Genomic DNA, 21,037 nt, shown 5'->3' with positions numbered 1-21,037 from the left:
GTTGAATGTCTTGGGATCTACTAAATCCCTCTCCTCATCCCTCCTCTAACGCGCTGCACCCCGGCCTTTCGTTTCCGTCATTAGCTTCCTCGCATGCTCGACCTGCCGGTCCTTCCTCTCGTTTAACCTCCTCCTAACCACGTCCCAGCGCCGCTCCTCTTCCGGCGTCGTGAAAACACGGGACGAGCCCGGATTTACCCAGTCCAGCGGCACAGCCTGACTCTCTATCGGTTGATAGAGCGGCTCAAACTTGATCCGCCTGTCCTCCGGTGCCTTGCTCATCTCCTCTGGTGTCCAGGGCAGCGCCCCCCACACGGCGTCCGAGGCGATTTCACCGCGCGTCACCGTCCTCGCTTTGATCGGCTCCGGGGGGTGCCCCTTGAGGTACGACACTTTCCTGTCCCTGTTGGTCCGCCAAAGCCTGTAATGGAGCTCTGCCTCGGCGGCCTGCTCGAGTGTCAGGGTGAGCTCATAGTCTCTTTGCATCAGAGGCGGGCTGTGAGAGGTGGCGTAGCCGCGTGACAAGGGTGTGGGATTGGCGTTGAGAAGTTTCCAGTGGTTATTCAGAGATACAACACGACGTTGCAGGTCAGGCGGTTCATACGGAGGCGGCTTTCGGAATTGAGAAATACCAAAGATGGTGTCAAGGATGGACGTCTCTCTTAGTACCAGCGACGTCAGGTCGCGTCGTGTCTCCAGGCTCCGCAGCATTTTCTTACACAGGTCCAAGTTGTCGTCGGGCAGTGTTGTGGGGAGTAGGTAGTGTCTGAGGGTGTGGTGTATGTAGTGGACCTCGCACAGCGTATTCTCCAGGTCTGGATCGCTAGGGAGGTCGGTGAAATGACTGCATGTCTCACGGAAGGCCTTTGTGGTTGGGAACCATGGTAGGGGAGTTCCGAGGGCGCCGGTGAGGCCTCGAGGGGCGCTCCTTGTTGTAAAGACATCTGCGATGCCTTTGAGGACGTTCATGATTCCAACATGAGATTGAGAAAAGAAGAAAAGGGGTGAGTAATTTGAAGAATCTGAGTGAGTGATGCCGTCTCCAAGAGCCAATCACTGGTTATCTGTCTGGTGTATTCCTTGCACAAAGTGGGGCCTTTTCCGGATAAATGGGTGCTTCCACGTCCCAGCCTTGGCGAGATGCGCCAGCGAGATCCTGATCAAGAAGTGGTGTATTTGAATTTCAAGAGAGAACTTTTGACTGATCGATAAACCGTGATCTGACGAAAGGCACAGAAGAAGGTGGGTGATCGGAACATAAATAAAGGACCCCAATTGCCCCAGCCTTTGTCGGCAAGCGATATCAGGTACAAAGAACTATGACAAAATCAACCCAAACGCGAAACCAATCCCATCCCTGGTATTACAAGATTTGTATCCAGTTTGTAGAACCAGATCTTGTGCAACTCCGAAAAAAAAAACCCGACCAGACGTCAATAAGAAACACCTGTCAACCCCAAAACTCACCAGCGAGCCCGGTTCTCGCGTTCATACTCATCCTCAGAGTACCCATCAAACTCATCCTTCATGCTGCGCGCATCAATCCTGCTCCTCGTCGGCTGATCCGGAAATCGACGGCCTTGGAAGGAAAGAGACTGCGCGTCTAGGAATCCCTCGATCCGACCATCGCCCAGGAACTTGATCCAGCCGTTGTTTCGGTCGCCGTACATGATGGGTCCCTGGTCTTCACGTCCGCGCCACTTGAACCATACCTTTTCGTGGGATGATCTCATCGGGCAGTCCTCAATGAAGAAAACACCTTCGTACACTCCCCACAGAGAGGAACCGGAAAGCGTGAGGGTCAGCGCAAAGTCGTCTGGGTGGTAGTAGTCCCACTGGCTAGTGACGTCTTCTGAATCAACTTCATAGTCTCCGTTGAGAAGGCCAAGAGGCGCGAGACTGACTTCGTCATCGTAGCCGTCATCATAGCCGTCGTTATCGTAGTTATCGCTGTGAGATTGATATCCGCCACGAGAAGAGTAGTCATCCGAACGGTAGCCGCCATCTTCTGGGTACTCCGAGTAGGGAGGAGGAGCGGCAAAGTCGTAGCCAGAAGGCCGGGGTGGGGGAGCCTCGATGCGTCCCCGTGCCATGAAGGCATTGCTGCGTCGGGCCGACTGCTTTTTCCGAGGGGGGCTTTCTGGTGAATCCTGTCTTGATGCGCGGGTTGGTCCTTGGGAGATGCCGCCTCGACGGGCCATTCGCTCGCGGGGAGCTGGCGACTGGGAGGTGGCGGGTGTGCTTCGACCAGGTGTCGAGGAGGCACCACCTCGGCGGGCAGTCTGCTTCTTTGCAGGCGTGGCAGAAGTAGCCTTGGCAGCAGACGCCTTGGAAGTGGACGCCTTTGAAGTAGAAGCTTTGGTGGTTATCGTCTTCGTAGTTGTGGCCGTCTTAGTTGTGGTCGTGACCTTGGTGGTAGTCGTCTTTGCCTTCTTGGAGGGACCAGCGTCATCGTCAGCCTTTCTCTTGGCACCCGCAGCCTTTGCCTGTGTTGAAGAAGCAGCCTTAGACGCCTTCTTGGCCTCCCGATCATTCTTTGTCCACTCCTTCTTCAGCTTGCCCTCAATCTTTGTCACATCCGCCGGCACCTTGAGATTCCCCGCATTCATAACATCCAGCAGACGCATGCGGGCAACCGACTTTGTCTTTGACGGCGGGACACCGTAGTGACTGAGCTGCGCCTCGAACCAATGTGCAGGATGATCTTTGTCGTTACCAGACGTGAAGTGCGTCTTGAGCTCCTGGAGCGTTGCACGCCGATGCCTGTTCTGGCCTGAGGCTTCGGCAAAGAAGTCGCCGTGGGCGAAGGCAAAGGCGCCTTCGGAGACGGGAGGCGCGCCGACCCACGCGTTGGCGGGAGATGCCTTGGGCATTATGTCGTCGATATTGAAGATTACAGTGTCAGAAAGATCAAGATTGACGAGGGGGAAACTGGATGCAGTGGTTTTGCTTTTTCTGATGCATCATCAAACAAGCCACCTCCCGATGTGGTTCAGGTGTGGCAGTACCAGGTCGGTTGGGCAGCACTGTAGCAAAATTGCGAAAGAAAGTAGCATATATTTATGCGATGGTAATGCAAGTAGAACTTCGTTTGAAGCTCTGTTTGTTCTTTAGATAATAGACACAACATTGTTTATAAACTATCGAGGACCTACATGTCAAATGCTGATTTGCCATCCTCCACACTCGTTCTGAGATGGTCATGAAAGAGAAAACGGGCAACTGAGGGGCGATGACCGTCGATATCCTGCCTCATATCTGGACCTAAACAAGGGACCCTTTCACACTCTAGCAGTTTCTTAAAGTTCTAGACCTTATCTTTAATACGCAGTTCTTCAACAGTAATGACCCGTTCAGGGTCCGGTGCCAACCTGGACACTCTTCATTCCACTCAAACCCAAGCCAGAGCCTCCTACCCTAGACTTATTGCGTCCTCAACGGGCGGATTAACTTACCAAACCAACTCTACATCACGCGGTTGGCCTCTAACCGCGGTATTTAGCCATGGCCCCTTACATGGGTGTTCCCCGCTCCGAGGTCGAACTCCTCTCGCGATCCGTCCATCCTTCATCCTTAGCTCCATCACCACCATTTTAGCCTCCCTCTAATTTTGGTACGATTGTCTCACTCACCATGTGCGGGTCCAATTCGCCCACCGGGGCCCCGATTTCCGCTTCTCCACCGAGATCGGCTCCATCTCCGATCGATTTAGTTCCTGCTGATCAAGGCGAAGTAAGGCCTGAAGAAAGCCTCTGTTTGGTTGAAAATCCGTAGCTAATGTTTGATCCTTAGGACGCCGATTCATCTATCAGCTTGGACGCGTGAGTGGACGGCTTGGTTATGTGGTGTGACACAAGATGCTAAAAACGTCCTAGAGAAAGTTCCACCGCTTCTGTCTCGGCCAGCATTCTCGAATATCGTCGTGTCCAGGGTCGCACATACCATGCCGACAAGTTTGTCAATGACTATGCTTTTCCCAATGACGACCAGCAGTTAGAGTCTATCGACATCTCGTACGGCCGTGTTTCTAGAGACTGACTGCACCTGCTAACTTTACGCATAGCCATCACTCTCTCACCCTTCTCTTGGATGGTCAACTATTTCTCGCACCTATCAAAGATAATGTTCAGGTGCGAACTTGCTCTAAGCATTGAACGGCAAGAGTCCTCACGTTGATAATCATGATTTTCTCAGAAAGTACTTGACGTTGGCACAGGAAGCGGTACGCCTTGAAACCCTGCACGCAGCTGTACGTCGCTGACCATTTATCAGGCATTTGGGCAATGTATCACTGCCTTGCTATTCGGATACGAGTGGCCAGCTTACGCTTACGCATTGTAGTGACTTTGCCGATCAATACACAGGTGCCGAAGTGATCGGCACCGACCTCTCACCCTGCCAGCCAGAGTGGGTTCCTCCGAATGTACAATTCGAGGTAGACGATGCTACCGAGAGATGGACCTGGGGAGATAATCACTTCGGTTTTATCCATATCCGTTACCTCTTTGGCGCTATTGCTGACTGGCACGCCCTCTTCAAGGAGGCATACCGCTGTTGCGCCCCTGGCGGCTGGGTAGAGTCGGTCGAGGCTGACGTCCGTCTGCTCAGCGATGATGGGACTGACGAACTAGAGCCTGTCTTGAAAGTCTGCGACAAGATGTACGAAGAAGGCGGCAAGGTCCTAGGCCGTCCGTTTTTTGTAGGCGAGTTACAGGTGGAAGGGCTTAAAGAGGCTGGTTTTGTCGACATCAAGACGGTGGATTACAAGGTGAGATTTGCGGCACACACACCCCTGCCAAACACGTATCTGACTTGTGAACTACAGATGCCTATTGGTAGCTGGCCGAAAGACCCTAAAATGGCCCAGGTGGGCCGCTTCGTTCAGCTGACTTTGGAGAACGATCTCGAGGGTGAGCAAGCTCATTACCTAACCTAACACTGATATCCCTGACATATCGCCATAGGATACTCCCTTCTGCTGTGGAACCAGGTTCTGAAGTGGCCAGAAGATGAGTTCCAGGTGTTTCTCATGCAGACGCGTAAGGCAATCCGCAACCGCAAGGTTCACAGCTACTTCAAGGTGCGGTACGTCTACGGTCGTAAGCCTGAATAGGTTGGAAAGGCGCATTAGAGGTCAAGCGCACGGGATTGGCACTAGTCTTGTTGCAGAGCTCTAAGTAGACCACTATGGTGTTAGCATGAGCTGGTGCACAACCTCTTATCTGGACTAGATAAGATTCTCTTTTACACGCTCCAAGGCCTGCTTAAAGTTCTGAACCTTGCCCTGAACACCTAGCCCCTCAAGAGTAATGACCCGTTTGGGCTCCAACTTGTGCCAGTCGGGAAACTCCTCACTCCACCGCAGCTGAGAGGCGATCTCAAGGCCTCCGACACCCCAAATCTTCTCAGTCGTCTTATCCGAGACCTCGATGTACACGCCCCGTTTTCCCGTGACGCTCTCCCAGACCTTCACGACTTCCGACAACTTTAGATAGTCGGTGATGACAATGGCGATCCTGCCAAATGACCTTGGTCCGTCTTCTAGGATACCTTCTACGACCACGCCGACGTTGTGTTGGGCGTCTCCTGCGATGGGGAGAACTGCGTCTTCTTTGCTGGGTTGAATCCAAGCATAAACATCGGGGCCGGGCTATGTTGAAGAAAAACAATTAACAACGCGCTGCCTACCATTCAGACCATGGGACAGGGGCAAAGAGTTCCCAACTTGGCCTGACGTCTGCGGTAAACTTACCAGATGAACAAATTTCATCATGGCGTTGAATGCCATGTTTGATGGATACCAACCAAGCCACACCCGAGTTGTCTTGGCTGCCAGTTCCGGCGCATGCTCCTCGATCCACTGAAAGGCCGCGTGCTTGTAGTCAAAGTGCGGAACCGGCAGCTTGCCGTTCGATGAGAGACTGGCGGCGGGTAGTGAGCTCATTATATAATGCTTGAGGCCTGGAGTTTGAGCTGCCGCCTTGGCAATGTTGATCTGTTGCTGCTTTTCCACCTCGCCGGCTGCCTCGCGACCCTTCTTCATCACAAGTCCCCTGAAATGAGCCGTGAGTATTATAACGAACTAAATGGATGATACGCGTACCAATCAAAGTTTGTAAGAGCAAAAACAGCCGTTGTACCCTATGTAAACCTTGATTAGTCTAGGCTCGAGGGGGTTGGCGGTTTGCGATCTTGTACCCTGAATGCCTCATGGAGGGAGGCTTCGTCATTGGCATCAGCGGCGACGACCTCGATGCCCTAGATGAATGTGTCGTCAGTAAAAATTTTGGAATGTTTCTCGTATTTGGACCGAGTCACCTTCTCGAGAAGCTTCTTGGAAGCGTTGCTAGCGGGGTTTCTGGTGACGGCGCGAACTTTCCAGTGCGGATTGCCCTGGAGAGCAGTGCACACGGAGCCGCCTTGGGATCCAGTGGCACCGAGAACCGTGATGATTGACATGCTGACTATAAATCTGGATCGAACAATGAGTGCGAATTGAGAAGTTGGCTTGGTTGGAATGTGATAAGAATGTTATTGCTGCGGGAAAATCTCTCACTGTTTTATATATCATGGATGGTATATGCACTATTAAAGAACAATGATGAGTAATGTCGTCATGAAGTTTTATTCAGCCACCCATGCTCTGAGACAGCCGCAGATATGCCCACTGTCGGTTCTCGGAATTTCTTCTTTCACCGAGGCGACCCGACGTTGTGCGAGATAGACAAACAACTCGCTGTTTCGGCACCACGGTAGAGCCGACATGCGACAGAATGGCTTGGATTGGAAGTATTAACCACTTAACTGCGTATTTCGATGCAGAACTGGTTTTATGATGGACCAGGCACGAGTCGAGCCAAGACCCTTCGGCCTTCGCGTCTCGTTCTCGGTCGGCCACCATCATCGCCAAGCCTGAATTTGTAAAGGGGTTGGAAGGCGAGACTGCAGTTGCATCGATTGCTAATTGGCAGCCCGAGCATACCTATCCGGTCCCGGTATGAGGTTGGATCAGTGGGCGCATCGCCATTTGGGCACTTCCCGATGCCTACCATCACCCTGAATAGTGATAAGTTGATAAGATGCCGATTGGAGAATATCAGCTGCATGGAGCTTGGGATTGAGGCGTGCTTCTGCTAACAGTCTCCAGACACAGGATGGCCGAAGCGACCAGACCCCACAAACTGACCGAGGTGAACCGTGCTTGAAGCAGCGGACACTACTGGTCGAGTAAGGAAACTATCTCTCTGATGATGGAAATAAAAGAGATGAAAAACTCAATGTAGCTTCTTATTGGGGGCAGACATGCAAGAATCTCGGAGCTCCGATTGGGCAGATGAGATCTGTGATCACTAGCGTGGACTCTATACTCGCGAATTGAGATGTAATCAGAGAAAGATTGCGCTCATTTAGAATAGTAATCATTAATAGAGCTCATAAGGACTAGAAGTTCATTCACAATCATTACTAATAGTAATGGTTCCTCCACAGCCGCGTTAGAGTTACTGTACCTATAACCAAGCAAGGGAAGCCAAAAATGGATCCAAAGAGCACTGAAGCGCTTTAAAATGACATCCTTACTTTGATGCCACAGATAAGCCTGGGAGTGGTTTATCTTGCGGTTCCCTGTTGAATTTCGTCGATTAGTCAATATTCCGAATACTCGCACTTGTCGTGCTACTTACAAAATGCCCACCAGGTTGGAGATCTCCCTTTCAATCTTCTTCACCCTCTCCTTCTGAGCTTGCTTCGTCCCTTGTGAAAGAGCAAGCCGCTCAGGCAGTGTTGGCTCATCGTGGACGAATGCCAATAGGACGGACGGGGGCTCGACATCTACATGACATAAGTTCAGTTAAACATTCCCTAGCACATTGGAGGACGTACCGGGAGCTTGGGTGTTGGGTGACATCCTTCCGGTATGATATCGTGGTGGTGTGACTACTGTGACAGCAACAGAAATAGTAGAGAGAGCTAGCGTAGTAGGAGTTTGTAGAAACTGTGTGCTTGAAGTGGAAACTCAAGTTCAAATCCTCATATGTAACGAAGGACGCATCTAAGGGGCTTTATACAAATTAACCATCACATTTGTGTCCTCAACCGTCTCAAGGTCACATTGGTGACCTGACGGCTTGCTTTTCCCACACCCTAACCAGTACTCCCTTGAGGAGCATTTTGAGCACAATGGTGACCATGAAATACATGAGTGCTACTTCTGAAGAGCTGAGACATGTTGGCGCTTGGCTGCTTATGAAGGTGATGATTGGCCCAGGAGGTGCAGCGACGTTGATTGGCTGCCGAGTTTGTCACATCGGTGATGGCGATCTGATCACACATGCAGACCCTCCAATCTTGGAGGTTGAAAACTCTTCCAACTCATCACCACCTGGAAAGAAGCAGAGTCTACACTTCAAAAGCCATTAGAATTTCTGTCGCTTGGGCCAAATCCGTTCGGCCGACAGACCACATATCCCTCTGTTCACTCGCTTCTCGCGGTGAACTACTAAATAACAACGTCCCCGGAATCACCCGCAATGGCTGACGTTGATGATGTATGGATATGTGTAAGTTCTGATCCCAAGGCGACCCAATGTGTACAGTTCTCTGACGGTGAACAAGTGTAATTGCAAGCTTGCCAGCCTGGGTAGTGTGGGCATCTGCCCTGACTGCAGCCACCATCGCTGCATGCGCTGTGGTGGATTATGGGGCGTTGGTTCTCAAGACAGGGAGGAAACTACCAACCAAGGAGACACGCATCATGCGCATACCGCGCATTTGCGTTCACGAGAGACAGTTGTATATGACAACCCAAGCTTCTCCGATAGCGAAGCAATTGGCGAGGAACGTCATGAAATGGATGACAGACTTGGTTCAGGGCTCGGCTGTGCATTCCCTGCCCGAGTGCACCGTGTGGAGACTCAATTGTCCTCACCTCCTGAACCCCAGCACACAATCTTTCCCAAGGGACCAAGGCAAGAACACACCGACAACGCCCCCGGAAAGTTTGAATGTAGAGAAGAAAAAGAGGAGTTCGAAAATGACACCATATATTCCGAGGCCTACACTTCAACCGACCTGGAGAGTTCTTCATCGACGTGCGGCGACGAGGGCAGCGACACAGCAGCCCAAAGGATACCAGGTGGATGGGAGTTTGAGGACACTGATGAGAGAACCGCAACAGGAGAAACAGCACCACCTGCTGTGATTCCTGGCAGAGATTTGCGCCTGTTGCCTTGGCTTCTGTGGAATGTCTTATGTATTTGGAGGTGGCTTCAGAAGGACTGGCAGGAATTCTGCACAGCGACTCACCAGCTTGGGGAACGTTCAGCAACATCTACTCAATCAGGTCCATCAACACGGCAGCAGAACGCCCCCAGCGGTGGAAAGAGACGAAGAGAGCGAACGGATTCGGCTGACGAAGCCGAGCGGGACAAACCACCAGCAGGCAAGTCGAAACGTGCCCGGCGCCCCGAAGAGCCAGGGTCCTCCCGGCCGCTCGCCTGCCCTTTTTGCAAGAAGGATCTCCAACAGTACCAAGCCTGTGTCAAACTCAAGCTTACCAAGGTGCGGTATGTCAAGCAACATCTTCACCGGAAGCACAGGGACGACATCGAAGACTGGGTGAGGGCCCGTCTCAGAGCGAGGTCAGCCCCTGGAACTGAAGAGGAACAATGGTATAGGATATTTGACCTCTTGTTCCCTGGGCACTCGCCCCGCCCAGCCACGCCGTATAACGATTTTACCGTTTCTGAACGGCCACAGCCGTCCCCTGACACCTCCCCAGCCGAGGAAGTGCTCTACGTTCCCGACGTGTTTTTGACGAGACAATTTGTGCAGAGTCTCGAGCAGTCGCTCGTCCAAGACCCCGCGTTTGCGAATGTTGGGGTAGATGATATCTGCAGAGCTCTGGCCCGTGGCCTGTCTCGAGCTCACATGGAGCAAACGTCGCACCAGAACCCATCTGTTGGTAGCTGGCAGGCAAGAACCCAACAGAGCTCTGAGGCAGATATTGAGGATTCTGAAGAAAGTTTCCATAGCCGTGGCTTCGTGATAGAGCGAGGGGTCCCCAACTCCCACACCAGCGACGACTCTGCAGTTACGAACGAACATCCAAGTTCCTTAACCATCCATTCGGATCCCACAACAGATCCGCAAAGGTCTGAACGTGGAGTCGGCGAAACTACTGAAGGGGAAGAGCTGTTGCATAATTCAAGCATGGCTACTGGAGGAGCATCTGAAGACCAACAACCAAGTCAGAATGGCGACCTGAGGCTGGGCGATGGCTCGACGGTTGATCTGCTAGGGACAGGGTCAGAGTGGGGCAATATCTTTGATACGGACTGCCAGGACTGGTGGCTGAATGGATGGTCAGCCATTGATTCCGATCAGTCACTTGGGGAGAATTCAGGGGGGCAGGCATAGACAAAGAGGATTTTGTCTCTATCGTAGGCGCTTTATGGCGGGGTTTTGATGGTTTAGGGCGTTGATGGTTGTGTGATAACCTGTCTCCCTTTTTTTGATTGTTCTTTTTTTGCAATATAATGAACTCTGACGTTGCAACATCGACAGAGACATACATGGAACTAGACAATGAACTATTCACTGGGCCTGGGTCTTCAGAAAAGAGAGACATGATGGACTCGCTGGGCCTATAGTGCCGAGGAGGTCTTGTTGAAGCTGCTACCCAGATTGTTCTAACTAAGAAGGAAGATGATCTCATTTCGAGGAGCTCCGCAATGCCTAACTATCTATACAACATGTCGAACTATAACGGGCAACTAATTTACCAAGGCACTTATTCGTCTAGGGGGTGTAGCTACTTTGATCAGCCGCCGAGTTTGTCACATCTGTGATGGTGATCCACCCACCATATCGACAGGTCTCATGGGACAGAGCACAAAGAAATAGGAACGAGCAAAGCTACTGCCTCAAAAAGTTTCGGCAGCAGCAATAAAAGTTCCATTACCTTGCTTTCGATACCTCTTAATAGGAGCGGAATAACCCACTTTGGGATCAACTTTGGCCGCTCTCTTGTCGACCACTCCATTGGCTAGCTTGTGGGATGCTTACCCCGTATGTCCGATCTTTCAGCATCCATAGAGTAGATAACCTTCCGCAAATCAATTACCCGGCCCTCTCATCAAAGTTTCTCATGTGGCGAGGTAAGGTTATGCTTCTAGTTGGCCTGACTAGAATTCGACACAAGTATACCATGTAGGTTCGGCACACTGGGCATGGAAGAGATTTGAGAGATAGATGAAAGAGACGGAACAGCCGCAAGTGGAGAGGACCTCGGGGAGACCTCGCCGTGATCCAGATCAAACAGCAAGCGCAAGCCATTGTTGTCTTGTGGGTTTAGGACAACTCTATCTTTGTCTGGTGATCGCGACTGCTCGTTGACAACAACTTCCTTCTCATCGGAATAGGGGTATAGCTCTTTTTGTTCGTCGATGCCAGAATATGAGACCTTTTCGTGAACCTCGACGATCGATATGGTCTTTCTATGCCTTTGTGTATTCGTCGGTACTGGAGAAGGAAGACCCTGTACGTTGCTTGCGTCGGAAGAGGGTGTAGTGTTGGTTGAGGGCGAGGGAAGCGGTGGAGACGTGGCAGGGTCACAGGTAGCCACTATTTACGAATTATCCATCAGCAAATCATTTTCGCTGCTAGAGAAAATAGTTGGAGGGCGCCTTACACGGAATGTTGTCAAACACATCTCCCAGGAGAGCAATATTAGAAAAGGTTGAGGATATCACGGCGGGCTCTGGACTCGTCTCCTCCACCTTTTGGTCCTCAATCGTCGGGGCCACAAGGACTACTTGGCGTACAAAATTCAACTCGGCCAATACGGCAGCGTGGTGACAGTGAAGAAGTGGCTGTTGACTCTCAAAGTCGAGAGAATCGGCCAGAATCCACCTCATCTTGCTGCGAAGGGGCGTCTTTCCCCCGTGCGCCTCCGGTCGGCACTTCTCCACGAGTCTGTCGACGCGGTCATGGCACTGCTGCGCGGCCTCAATGATCCCATCGATGCGTTCAATCGCCGCCGGTAGCAGCAAGGTGGCGTGCTGGTTTCGAAGTTGAACGAGGTGCTGGAGGTCGTAGTGGCATGTGCGGACAAGCTCAATGCATGAGCCGACCTGGGTTGACAGTGGATCTTGATCGGTAGCCAAGGTGACTATCTGGCGGAAACGAGTATTGAGACCAGGCATCTTGGAGACACTGACGGTGAAAGGCAGGTGGTTATGTCAAGGAGAGCCAATTTTACGAGGCCGAGGTGCACCAGCATCCCGCAAATGAGAACGATGGTCGATTGGAAACGCCATCGGCCTTTTAATGAGCGGGTGGAGCGGGGAACCAACTTGCAGCTGCACCAGACCTTTCTTGGATGTCTCATGTCTCACGTCTTGGTGTTGTTGGTTGTTGGTCGCTCACACAACAGGGACCAGCCCCCAAGCAACTCCTTCGGCCGATCCGGCCCGGAACTAACTCCACGATCGAATTAAGAAGGAGACTAGAAAGTTAAATGAACTTGTTGGCTCTTAGGTGGTCCTTTGTCAAGCCACCTGTAACGACTTGTTGGTTGATCCCCTGCACTCTCGTCGCGACACAACCAACAGACAAAATCGACTACGACGATAGGTCCAGGACAGGGCATTCTACTCCACCGCCGAACCTAGTTATGCACCAATGACTCCAACCTCAGGTTCCACTACCCGTCTTCCCCCCTTGTCCAACCCAGGGCACACAACCACCGAGTTGCCCTTTTCAAACACGAAACGCCAATCCTGGGGCTGTGACAAGATTACATAGCCGAGCTTGGTGCACTCGACTATGACGGCCTGCAGGTGATCTGTCTGCGCACTGTGGCTGGTCCCGACGAAGTGGTGGAGGAAGGCGTTGAGGCGGGTCGTCAGGGCCAGGGCTTGAGAACTGAGAGTAGCTTCAGAAATGGGTAGAGGTGTTCGATCATATGGGCTTGGATGAAGTAGGAAAGCCGAAAGACGACGCCATTCGGACAAGGCAACCGATTGCGCTGGAAAATTGGCGTCAGTGCGAAGAAGAAGCAATAACCACTGACTCCACTGCCTTACCTGTTTCGTTGTGAGAGGGCATAGAGTCCAGAAAAGCGCCGAGAGGCGCCGGAAGCATAGAAAAGGCGCTGTGAGAGTAGATATCAAGGCTCCTAAAGATGACTTGCGAGATGACGTGCCGAAGACCAGTTTGGCGAGACATTGGCTTCGCGCATACTCCTGCGATGGCTTCTGTGCCATGAGGGAAGTCTCCGAGCGGGGCAAGATGGTCTGACAAGGTCGACACGTCGGTGATCGGGTCAAGATGATAGTACTTTTCGACGTGTTGATCAATGAGATGCCCCAAGGCCTGTAGTTCGGCCTCAATCTCTCTGTCGGGGGTCGCGTCGAGGAGTAGATGGTTCAACGGGGTCGAGTCGTCGCTCACGGCGGGTGACGGTTTTCCCACAGCTGCGAATGCTCGGGGATCTTCGTGGGGAACAGTCTTTCTATTGTCTTGTCCTTTACGTCGTCGGCGGAAGAGGAGCCAAGCGGCCACAAGCCCGATCAGGATGCCGCCAATGGCACATCCTACGGCCGCTCCAGCGAGTGCTCCTGTGGAGTGGCCCGACGAGCCATTGTCGCTAGAAGGAGCCGATACACTCGTTGATGAGTGATTGGGATTGCTGGAGCTGGAGATGGCGCTGGAGTCGGTGCTGGTGCTCGGGATAGCCGTGGTGGAGGGACTTGCACTGGCCGAGGAGCTGGCAGCATCGCTACTGGAGGGGGCGGCCGAACTGACGGATGACTCGATAGGTGTGATGTACTCGCCTGGGAGTAGGGGTTGGGTTTGAGTAGTATGTGCAAAGTACAATAAACGGACTGTCGACGTCCACGGTACGGGAGTTTCTACCCCGTTTATCCATGATGCGGACTGTCCTGTAAGGATCGTCGTATCAGTTGATGTAGCCGCCATTGGAGAGCGAAGGGATGGGGAGTTGACTGCGAACAGAGCTTTCGCAGATGGGGGATGAGCCACTTATCAGTGGGCTGCTGTGAGTACATCATTCCGTGGACAGAGATGGTCAAGGGTACCTGCGAGGAGGAAAGCTCCATCTTCTGTCTGCAGGCCTGGCTGGACAATCCCTGGGGCCAACATGACTCCATTGACAAGGGTCCATCACCCTGGACATGGGTAGCTGCAGGTCATGCAGATTGGAAGCCCCACCTCTGTCCGCCGATCAGGGAGAAGAGAGGAGATGAATCCATCCAAACTCAAGTGTCCATGGGCCACCCTCTTTGCGAGACTCTGGCCTCTTCTCTCACCCATCCACAACAGAAAAAATGAATAAACAATCGGACTTGTTAGTGTCGGTTGACCTGGGCACCACTTATACCGGTACATTCACACCCTCTGCAGTGAAAACGAAGTGCTGACAGAACCCGCAGGGGTCGCATGGATGACCCCAAGGACGCCGATTCAGGTGGTCAACGATTGGCCCGGCAGCGGTGACCGAGGAGAGCGCAAGGTGCCCACCAAGCTCGTGTACAATGACGACGGCACCCTCAGTTCTTGGGGCTTCATATGCGAAGATGATGATGACGGACCGGGATCTGGAAAGACGAGGCGTGAGTTTTTCAAGATCTTTATTGACCAAGATACATTAGAGGCAGCACGACAACAAGGCCTCTCCAGTGCGCCTCAGGACACTGCGGAGGCGCGCAAGTACTTGACCGATTATCTGCGCCAGATATACGCTCATGTGGAGGAAACGGTTGAGACGCAGTTGGGGAGGCGCCACACGGGCGGCTGGAGAAACATGGCCGTTACCTTTCTCTTCAGCGTGCCAACGACGTGGACCAACATCGCCATGGTCAACACGTTCAAAGGCGTTGTGCGGGATGCCGGCTTTGGCACCGGGGGGCCCTCACATGTAGCGCTCGTGGATCTCACCGAGGCCGAGGCAGCATCTGTTGCAACTCTCAAGACAAGTGCCGTCAGTTTCCAAAAGGGCCAAGTTTTCCTAACCGTCGACGCCGGTGGCGGTACGACAGATCTGGCTCTGATGCGCATCACCTCGACCGACGCCATCTCTCCCCAGATGGCGCAAGTCTCAGGTGTACGAGGCATCGGCATCGGGTCTACGCTCATCGATCGGGCCTTTATCCGCCTCGTTGCGCAGAGACTGGCGGCGAACCCCGACGCAATCGAGAGGCTCCCTGATGACTTGGCGACGTCCATGGCGAGGAGCCACCATTTTAGGACTGTCAAGCACAAGTTTGGAGAGAAGGTGTACATGCAGCAGACTTTCAAGATACCCATGGAGGGCGTTGCTTTCGACTTTAATCACCCGGGCTTGCGAGTCGAGAGGGGTCGAATGCTGTTTACAAAGTGCGTAGCCCATCATGGTTTGAACGATTGCTGACCTAGAGCAGGGAAGAGATCCAGGCACTTTTTGACATTCAGATTGAAGGCGTCATGGGCCGGATAAAGGAGCAGCTCGACTGGATGAGGGAAAAGGGCATGAAGGACCAAGTGGTAAGACGTCTTTTCTCCCGCTTCCGCACATAGGACATCTAACACAAACAACAAAAAACAGGAGTACATGGTTTTAGCCGGAGGCCTGGGAAGTTCAGCGTACGTGCGTGATGCAATACAGCAACAGCTTGTTGGATACCCTCACCCGAATGCACGACATGTCATTGTCGTGCCGTGCCAGGAGCCTCAGCTCTGCGTCGTCCGTGGTCTCCTCCTCGACCAGCAGCAGAGGTTTCAGACGGGAAGCCTACCTGTCCTGGCGACACGGGTCGCGCGTTCAAGCTACGGCATGGTTGTCATGGAACCTTATGATCCGGCCGTTCACTTTGACGAGGATGTCAAGACGGACAAGTACGATCCGAAGATCAAATGGGCTAGAAGCCAGATAGAGTGGCTGATACGCAAGGTACGGGTTGCAAAGTTTTTTGGGCTTTTCTTCTGACCATTCAGGGTGATGTCATTGATCCAAACTCGTCCCTCATCAAATCATTCAAAATCAAGTTAGATCCCGGAAGCACCACAAGGTCTTGGGATGCCATCATCGTCATATCCAACAACGAACCGCATCTCCTCCCCCGGAGCATGAAGCATGGTGTGTGCCATGGCCCAATGCCAATACCATACAGTCACTGACAACTACAGCAGCGGGCGCGAAGAAGCTATGCGTAGTCAAAAGCAACCTCACAGGAGTCCAGCAAGACCAGATGGTTCTCAACAAGAACAGGCGGTCTTGGTATCGCAAAGGGGTGCCTTTCTACCACCTGCAGTTTGACGTCCACGTCATTGTTGCACCCGCGGACCTTCGCTTCGAACTCTGGTTCAATGGCTATAGGTTCTCGGGCAACCACGAGCCGATTGCTGTGACGTGGGACTAGGGTGTCAGGTCAAGGGTGGGAGTTCCGAGAATGGGTGTCGTTTTAATTTCGTATTAGAGCTGGATAACGTTTGTCGGAGTGTACTTCTCTCGATAGCTTTTTTACCGGGCACTTTAATTCCACATTAAGATAATCATGTAACCGGAATATTCACTTGGCGTGAGCCCTCTGAGACGAAAGACGTGGTGGGGAACTTGTAGTGTCGAGGAAGACTCATCAAAGTGGCTGCTCAACTCATGGTTTCAACTCAGAAGAAGATTTCTTCTCTTAGGACTCCATAACCTTAAACTATGTAAATATCCACTCAACCTCTTGTTGAACCGATACAGCCGATTACTCCTTGACCTCCTCTTCCTTAGCCTGAACAGCAGCTTCGGCATCAGCCCTCACCTGCATCTCCACATTCCAAAGCCTGGCACTACTAAAGTCAATACTCTTGAGCGTCACAAACTTTGTCTTGTGCGTAACCTTCCAGCCCACAGCCAAGATGATGAAGACGAGGAGTATGACATAGTTCATAAAGAAAGCCTCGACGTCCCATGGCGCAAAAGAAGTCCAACCCTGAAAGAAAGCAAAGAAGAGGTTGCCGCCAACTCCTAGGTAGGCACAGAAGCGCCAGGCGGGGGCTTGGAAAGGGAGGACGTCGATGGGGATGTTTGGGCCTTGAGAGCCATGCGGAAGCGGATGTGGTTGAGAGAGATGAGGCCCCCTAATATTGTGAGCTTGCTGTTGCAAAGGTGCAAGAGATGTAATGCTAAACTTACAGGTAATGAACGTGGCTACACCTGTCATCGAAATAATCCACGTGTAAACAACACCGGCTCCGCTGGACAAGTTAAGCAGGGACAGGAAACCAATCAGATTCATGAGAACGAGGGAGTAGGCCGGGACACCCCTCGAATTCGTCCAGGCAAAGATCTTGGGAGCCAAACCCTCAACAGCCAGACCGTAAAGAGTTCGCGAGCCAACGTACAGGGCACTGTTGATGGCGGAGAACATGGTGATGAGGATGACGGCGTTGATGGCATGTGCACCAGCTGTAGCTCCGACTCGAGTAAAGGCAATGACGAAAGGAGACCGGGCAGTCTTGCTCTTTGCCGAAAGCAGATTGGGGTCGTTGTAAGGAACCGTGAGAGTCAAGAAGAAAATACCAAGCAAAAAGATGCCGACGATTCTCCAAAGAACGCTCTTGACGGCCTTGGGAACGTCCTTGGCAGGGTTCTTGGACTCTCCAGCAGTCAGACCAATCATCTCGGTACCGCTGTACATAAGCGCAGCAAAGGTGAAGATCTTGAAGACGCCCTTGACGCCGTCTGCAAAAGGACCTGGATCATGGTAGAACTTGAAACCCATCTTTTCGCCGCCGATGGCGCCCGAGGTGATGAGGATGGCGCAGAGGAAGAAGGCGAGGATGGCGATGACTTTGATCAGAGCGAGCCAGAATTCGGCTTCACCGAAGGATTGGATGCCAAGGAAGGTAAACGCAAGGAAAATTCCCCCGTATAGCGATTAGCATCTCGTCAACTCGAAGAGATAATTGTGCGAACCAGAAGATCATGATCCAGCCCCATCGTGGAATAGGAGTCTCCCAGTATGTCAAAACCAAACCCAAGTTGTCTATCGTTCGTCAGCGTACAGTCGAAATACGTCGTGCATAGTGCGTACTGTATTTTGCGATGATGATACCGGCCCAGAGAAGCCAATAGTTCCATCCAAGAGCGAATCCAAGGGCGGGATCGAGAAACATGGACGTGTAATGGGTGAAAGAACCTGTTTAATCCATTGTTAGAAACGTCAAGGAAAAGGATTCTCGACATCAAACTTACCAGACATGGGAATAAAGGCTCCAAGCTCTCCCAGAGACTGCATCACCGCCCACAACAGAACTCCCACGATGGCAAAGCACAACAGCAGGCCTGCAGGTCCGGCAGTTGAAAGGCCAGTGCCCATGCCGACAAAGTAGCCGGGGCCAATGACGCCTCCAATTGCCAACATCATCTATATGGGGAGCTGTGTCAGCTGGAGAGATAAGCAAGTCCATGGCCGAGTCAACCTACAAGATGGCGGCCAGCTAATCCGCGCTGAAGGCCTGCATCTTCAGCGTTTGCATTTTCGACCTCGCCGTTTCCGTTGGAGGCGGTGCGCTGCAAGCCCTCGTCCTTCAGAGAATCCGTCTTCATGATGTTGTCACTATTGTTGTCGAGTTTGATGTCTCTCATCCGGATGCCGTCTATCGTCTTCTTAAACAGAGTCAACACTATCGGCGCAAGGACCACCAACTTGGCCGAGTCATGGTTGTGTGTTATTATCTCATGACCCCATTCAAATGGGCCCAGTTCGCAGAGAGTTTTGGGCCGAGTCAGATTGCACTAACTGGGTTTTTCCTTGGTCACCCTTCGGATCAACTTGCGGGGGAGGGTCGTCCTTGGCTTAAAACAGCTAGGGGGGCAAAATAATCGATGGCCTGGAGGTCCTTATCATTTGCCATGGTCCTCATTCGTCTTGATTAGCATCAACGTGGCGACCCTGACCTTGATCGGGTTGCCACATCATTATCGCGTCTTCGGCTGGGCCGTGTAACATGGCACGCGCGTCGGTGAGACATATCGACTTGAACACAGCTCAGTCGGGCGAGTCAGGACTGTGAGGACAGATTCTTGGAAGGTAAACATGGTATCTCGTGAAATTGAAACTCCTATCCTGAATTTGGTTGTCTAGTAGTATTGTTTTGTGTGTGCGACTGCATTGCCTCGGCCTCTGATTGCCGCTCGAGCTGCCGCCACGAGTCTTCGCCCGAATGATGGTGATAATGATGAAAGTGATGATGTATGTGGTGATGATGGTGATGGTGAACTGTTTGCTGTGTCGTCGTTGGTAATTGAAATGATTCGGCGTAAGATTGAAGCATTGCATCGTCCCCTGGAATCCCCCAATTTTTGGGTACAGATGAAGCACCCGTTGATCCGAGCCACAAGCTTTGATCAGCCGGCGGCGATGTGCCCGTGGCAACCATTGAGCTCATGGAGGACCAACTTGAAGGCGAAGGCATGAATGCTCCTGTAGTGCTATCCTGGCGGTGTCTTGTGTGTAATGGCCTGGGCTGTGTCCATTGCTTTGCGGTCTGTGTCTGATCCGAGAAGCTCGATGGGAGATCCCCAAGAAGGACGGACTCGGACGAGACACCAGTCCTGTTGGCCTTTTCGGCATTCTCACCGTCAGCATCATTGAGTGATGGCGGCGAGGGACCAGAAAAGGTTTCGTAAAAGGCCGAGTCGAGGAAACTGGGCCCTGTCTGTTCACCAGCCTCGGCCTCCATGGCGGAGAATGGCATAATCTGCTCGGCTGCGTTCCCGCTTCCAGATTCCATGTCGATAGTGAGATTCTGGGGTGCAGGTGATACTCCGCTATCCACGGGGGACATTTGCGACGTTGATGATGATGGTGTGTTGCCTTGGGATTTGGTGACGCGGGAATGAGATTGACGAGAGAGAGTGCGCCAGCGGTTGCGGCAGGTGAGAGGTGGACGGCCAGGTATCCGCGATGATATAGCTGCCCAGCGATGACCTAATGTAGCGACACCTTGGCGGAGTAGATTGTCCTCTTGAGCTGTCCAATCGCTCAGGCGGTTTTGGGCGGATGGATTGAGAATGTCGTTGTACCTCTTTGAACATTGGTCGTCCTTCCTGCCAGGAATGAGAAGGGCTAGGAGTGCGATGTTAGATTACGAGGCTGTGTGTTCTAGAGAGATAGGATATGTACCAATATCATGCCAGGCCGGCCCAAGACGTGCGTACGCTGAAAGGAGAAGCTCGTCCTCTTGGGCTGTCCATCTACCCTTGCGCAGCGACGGGTCAAGGGAATGAAACCAGCGTTTGCGACAGTCCTGCAGGGTAATGTCAGCCTCGGTGCTTGCGTGCTGCACGCCTCGGATGTCGACCCGGGCCGTATATCAATCAAGACGACGGCGTTGGGTGCGTGCAGAGAGGCTCAGCCTCAGGGCCGACGTACCTTGGCTGTCCGACCTTGGAGACCGGCAGCAATGTCCTTCCACCTGCCCTCGGGCCCTCGACTGTCTCCAAAGTGAGCTACCAGCGTCCTCAAGGCCGAGTCCTCGGTGGATGTCCAAGGCCTGCGATGCTTGCCGGTGTTGGCGGGGGGAGACTGCGGGGAAGTCTCCTGGCCGGACATGGGTAAGCAGGCGGTCAAACGAGGGTAAAGACGCAGTAATATGGTGATAAATGAAGTGTCAAGGTCAATTATGCGTCATTCATTGATGCGACGACAGAGCTGAGCTGGCTGGCTGGCTGTGAGACAGGGCGAGGCAGGTCAATTGTCGAGATGATCCGCAGGCTGAGATAGTCATTTTTCCGTGGTTGCCCTCCGGAACTCGGAAGGCTGCAGCCGTTTCCCCTATCACAGAGGGAGGCCCCCACTATCCTTATCTGGCTGACCCAGTCTCGCGACGCCACTCTTCCCCCGCATTCTCATCCTTGCTCTCTTGCACATTAGCTTGACTCGGCCCTGCAGAGATTACCTGCACCTCAGCCAGTTCTCGTACGAAATCTCTGTCTTATCCGACGACGATGCGTTTTATCTCGCGATGCGATCCTTGTGGGGTA

General features: G+C 52.5%; 9 protein-coding genes across 9 annotated transcripts; 2 read left to right on the top strand and 7 right to left on the bottom strand.

The window, feature by feature from the left end:
• Positions 1 to 45: 45 nt before the first annotated feature.
• Positions 46 to 969, bottom strand: LRP88_07251 (uncharacterized protein; the record flags this gene model as incomplete). The annotated part of the gene is made up of 1 exon (XM_083243785.1): positions 46 to 969. One exon carries the CDS (start codon positions 967 to 969, stop codon positions 46 to 48), a length of 924 nt encoding a protein of 307 aa, XP_083101009.1.
• A 494-nt stretch (positions 970 to 1,463) lies between these two features.
• LRP88_07250 (uncharacterized protein) lies at positions 1,464 to 2,873 on the bottom strand (the record flags this gene model as incomplete). The annotated part of the gene is made up of 1 exon (XM_083243784.1): positions 1,464 to 2,873. One exon carries the CDS (start codon positions 2,871 to 2,873, stop codon positions 1,464 to 1,466), a length of 1,410 nt encoding a protein of 469 aa, XP_083101008.1.
• Positions 2,874 to 3,633: 760 nt separating this feature from the next.
• Positions 3,634 to 5,113, top strand: LRP88_07249 (class I SAM-dependent methyltransferase; the record flags this gene model as incomplete). The annotated part of the gene is made up of 9 exons (XM_083243783.1): positions 3,634 to 3,732; positions 3,793 to 3,821; positions 3,876 to 4,013; positions 4,064 to 4,130; positions 4,195 to 4,222; positions 4,273 to 4,285; positions 4,342 to 4,768; positions 4,826 to 4,910; positions 4,965 to 5,113. 9 exons carry the CDS (start codon positions 3,634 to 3,636, stop codon positions 5,111 to 5,113), a joined length of 1,035 nt encoding a protein of 344 aa, XP_083101007.1.
• A 60-nt stretch (positions 5,114 to 5,173) lies between these two features.
• On the bottom strand, positions 5,174 to 6,459 carry LRP88_07248 (uncharacterized protein; the record flags this gene model as incomplete). The annotated part of the gene is made up of 6 exons (XM_083243782.1): positions 5,174 to 5,185; positions 5,249 to 5,650; positions 5,753 to 6,053; positions 6,104 to 6,141; positions 6,199 to 6,258; positions 6,319 to 6,459. The coding sequence occupies 6 exons, from the start codon at positions 6,457 to 6,459 to the stop codon at positions 5,174 to 5,176; spliced, it is 954 nt and encodes a 317-aa protein (XP_083101006.1).
• Positions 6,460 to 11,660: 5,201 nt separating this feature from the next.
• On the bottom strand, positions 11,661 to 12,203 carry LRP88_07247 (uncharacterized protein; the record flags this gene model as incomplete). The annotated part of the gene is made up of 1 exon (XM_083243781.1): positions 11,661 to 12,203. The coding sequence occupies one exon, from the start codon at positions 12,201 to 12,203 to the stop codon at positions 11,661 to 11,663; it is 543 nt and encodes a 180-aa protein (XP_083101005.1).
• Positions 12,204 to 12,671: 468 nt separating this feature from the next.
• LRP88_07246 (uncharacterized protein) lies at positions 12,672 to 13,930 on the bottom strand (the record flags this gene model as incomplete). Its single annotated transcript, XM_083243780.1, has 3 exons — positions 12,672 to 13,027; positions 13,086 to 13,835; positions 13,888 to 13,930. 3 exons carry the CDS (start codon positions 13,928 to 13,930, stop codon positions 12,672 to 12,674), a joined length of 1,149 nt encoding a protein of 382 aa, XP_083101004.1.
• A 418-nt stretch (positions 13,931 to 14,348) lies between these two features.
• On the top strand, positions 14,349 to 16,418 carry LRP88_07245 (Hsp70 family protein; the record flags this gene model as incomplete). Its single annotated transcript, XM_083243779.1, has 6 exons — positions 14,349 to 14,403; positions 14,454 to 15,387; positions 15,441 to 15,543; positions 15,605 to 15,949; positions 16,045 to 16,135; positions 16,189 to 16,418. 6 exons carry the CDS (start codon positions 14,349 to 14,351, stop codon positions 16,416 to 16,418), a joined length of 1,758 nt encoding a protein of 585 aa, XP_083101003.1.
• Positions 16,419 to 16,751: 333 nt separating this feature from the next.
• LRP88_07244 (uncharacterized protein) lies at positions 16,752 to 18,598 on the bottom strand (the record flags this gene model as incomplete). The annotated part of the gene is made up of 5 exons (XM_083243778.1): positions 16,752 to 17,080; positions 17,183 to 17,866; positions 18,084 to 18,188; positions 18,245 to 18,416; positions 18,476 to 18,598. 5 exons carry the CDS (start codon positions 18,596 to 18,598, stop codon positions 16,752 to 16,754), a joined length of 1,413 nt encoding a protein of 470 aa, XP_083101002.1.
• A 515-nt stretch (positions 18,599 to 19,113) lies between these two features.
• On the bottom strand, positions 19,114 to 20,606 carry LRP88_07243 (heterokaryon incompatibility protein-domain-containing protein; the record flags this gene model as incomplete). The annotated part of the gene is made up of 3 exons (XM_083243777.1): positions 19,114 to 20,120; positions 20,178 to 20,301; positions 20,427 to 20,606. 3 exons carry the CDS (start codon positions 20,604 to 20,606, stop codon positions 19,114 to 19,116), a joined length of 1,311 nt encoding a protein of 436 aa, XP_083101001.1.
• Between the last annotated feature and the right edge of the window lie 431 nt (positions 20,607 to 21,037).

Source organism: Fusarium phalaenopsidis (genome assembly GCF_050370095.1).
Source record: "Fusarium phalaenopsidis strain FUZ10S chromosome Unknown contig_32298, whole genome shotgun sequence".
NCBI classification, from domain to species: domain Eukaryota; kingdom Fungi; phylum Ascomycota; class Sordariomycetes; order Hypocreales; family Nectriaceae; genus Fusarium; species Fusarium phalaenopsidis.
This window is presented reverse-complemented; position numbering and strand designations above follow the sequence as displayed.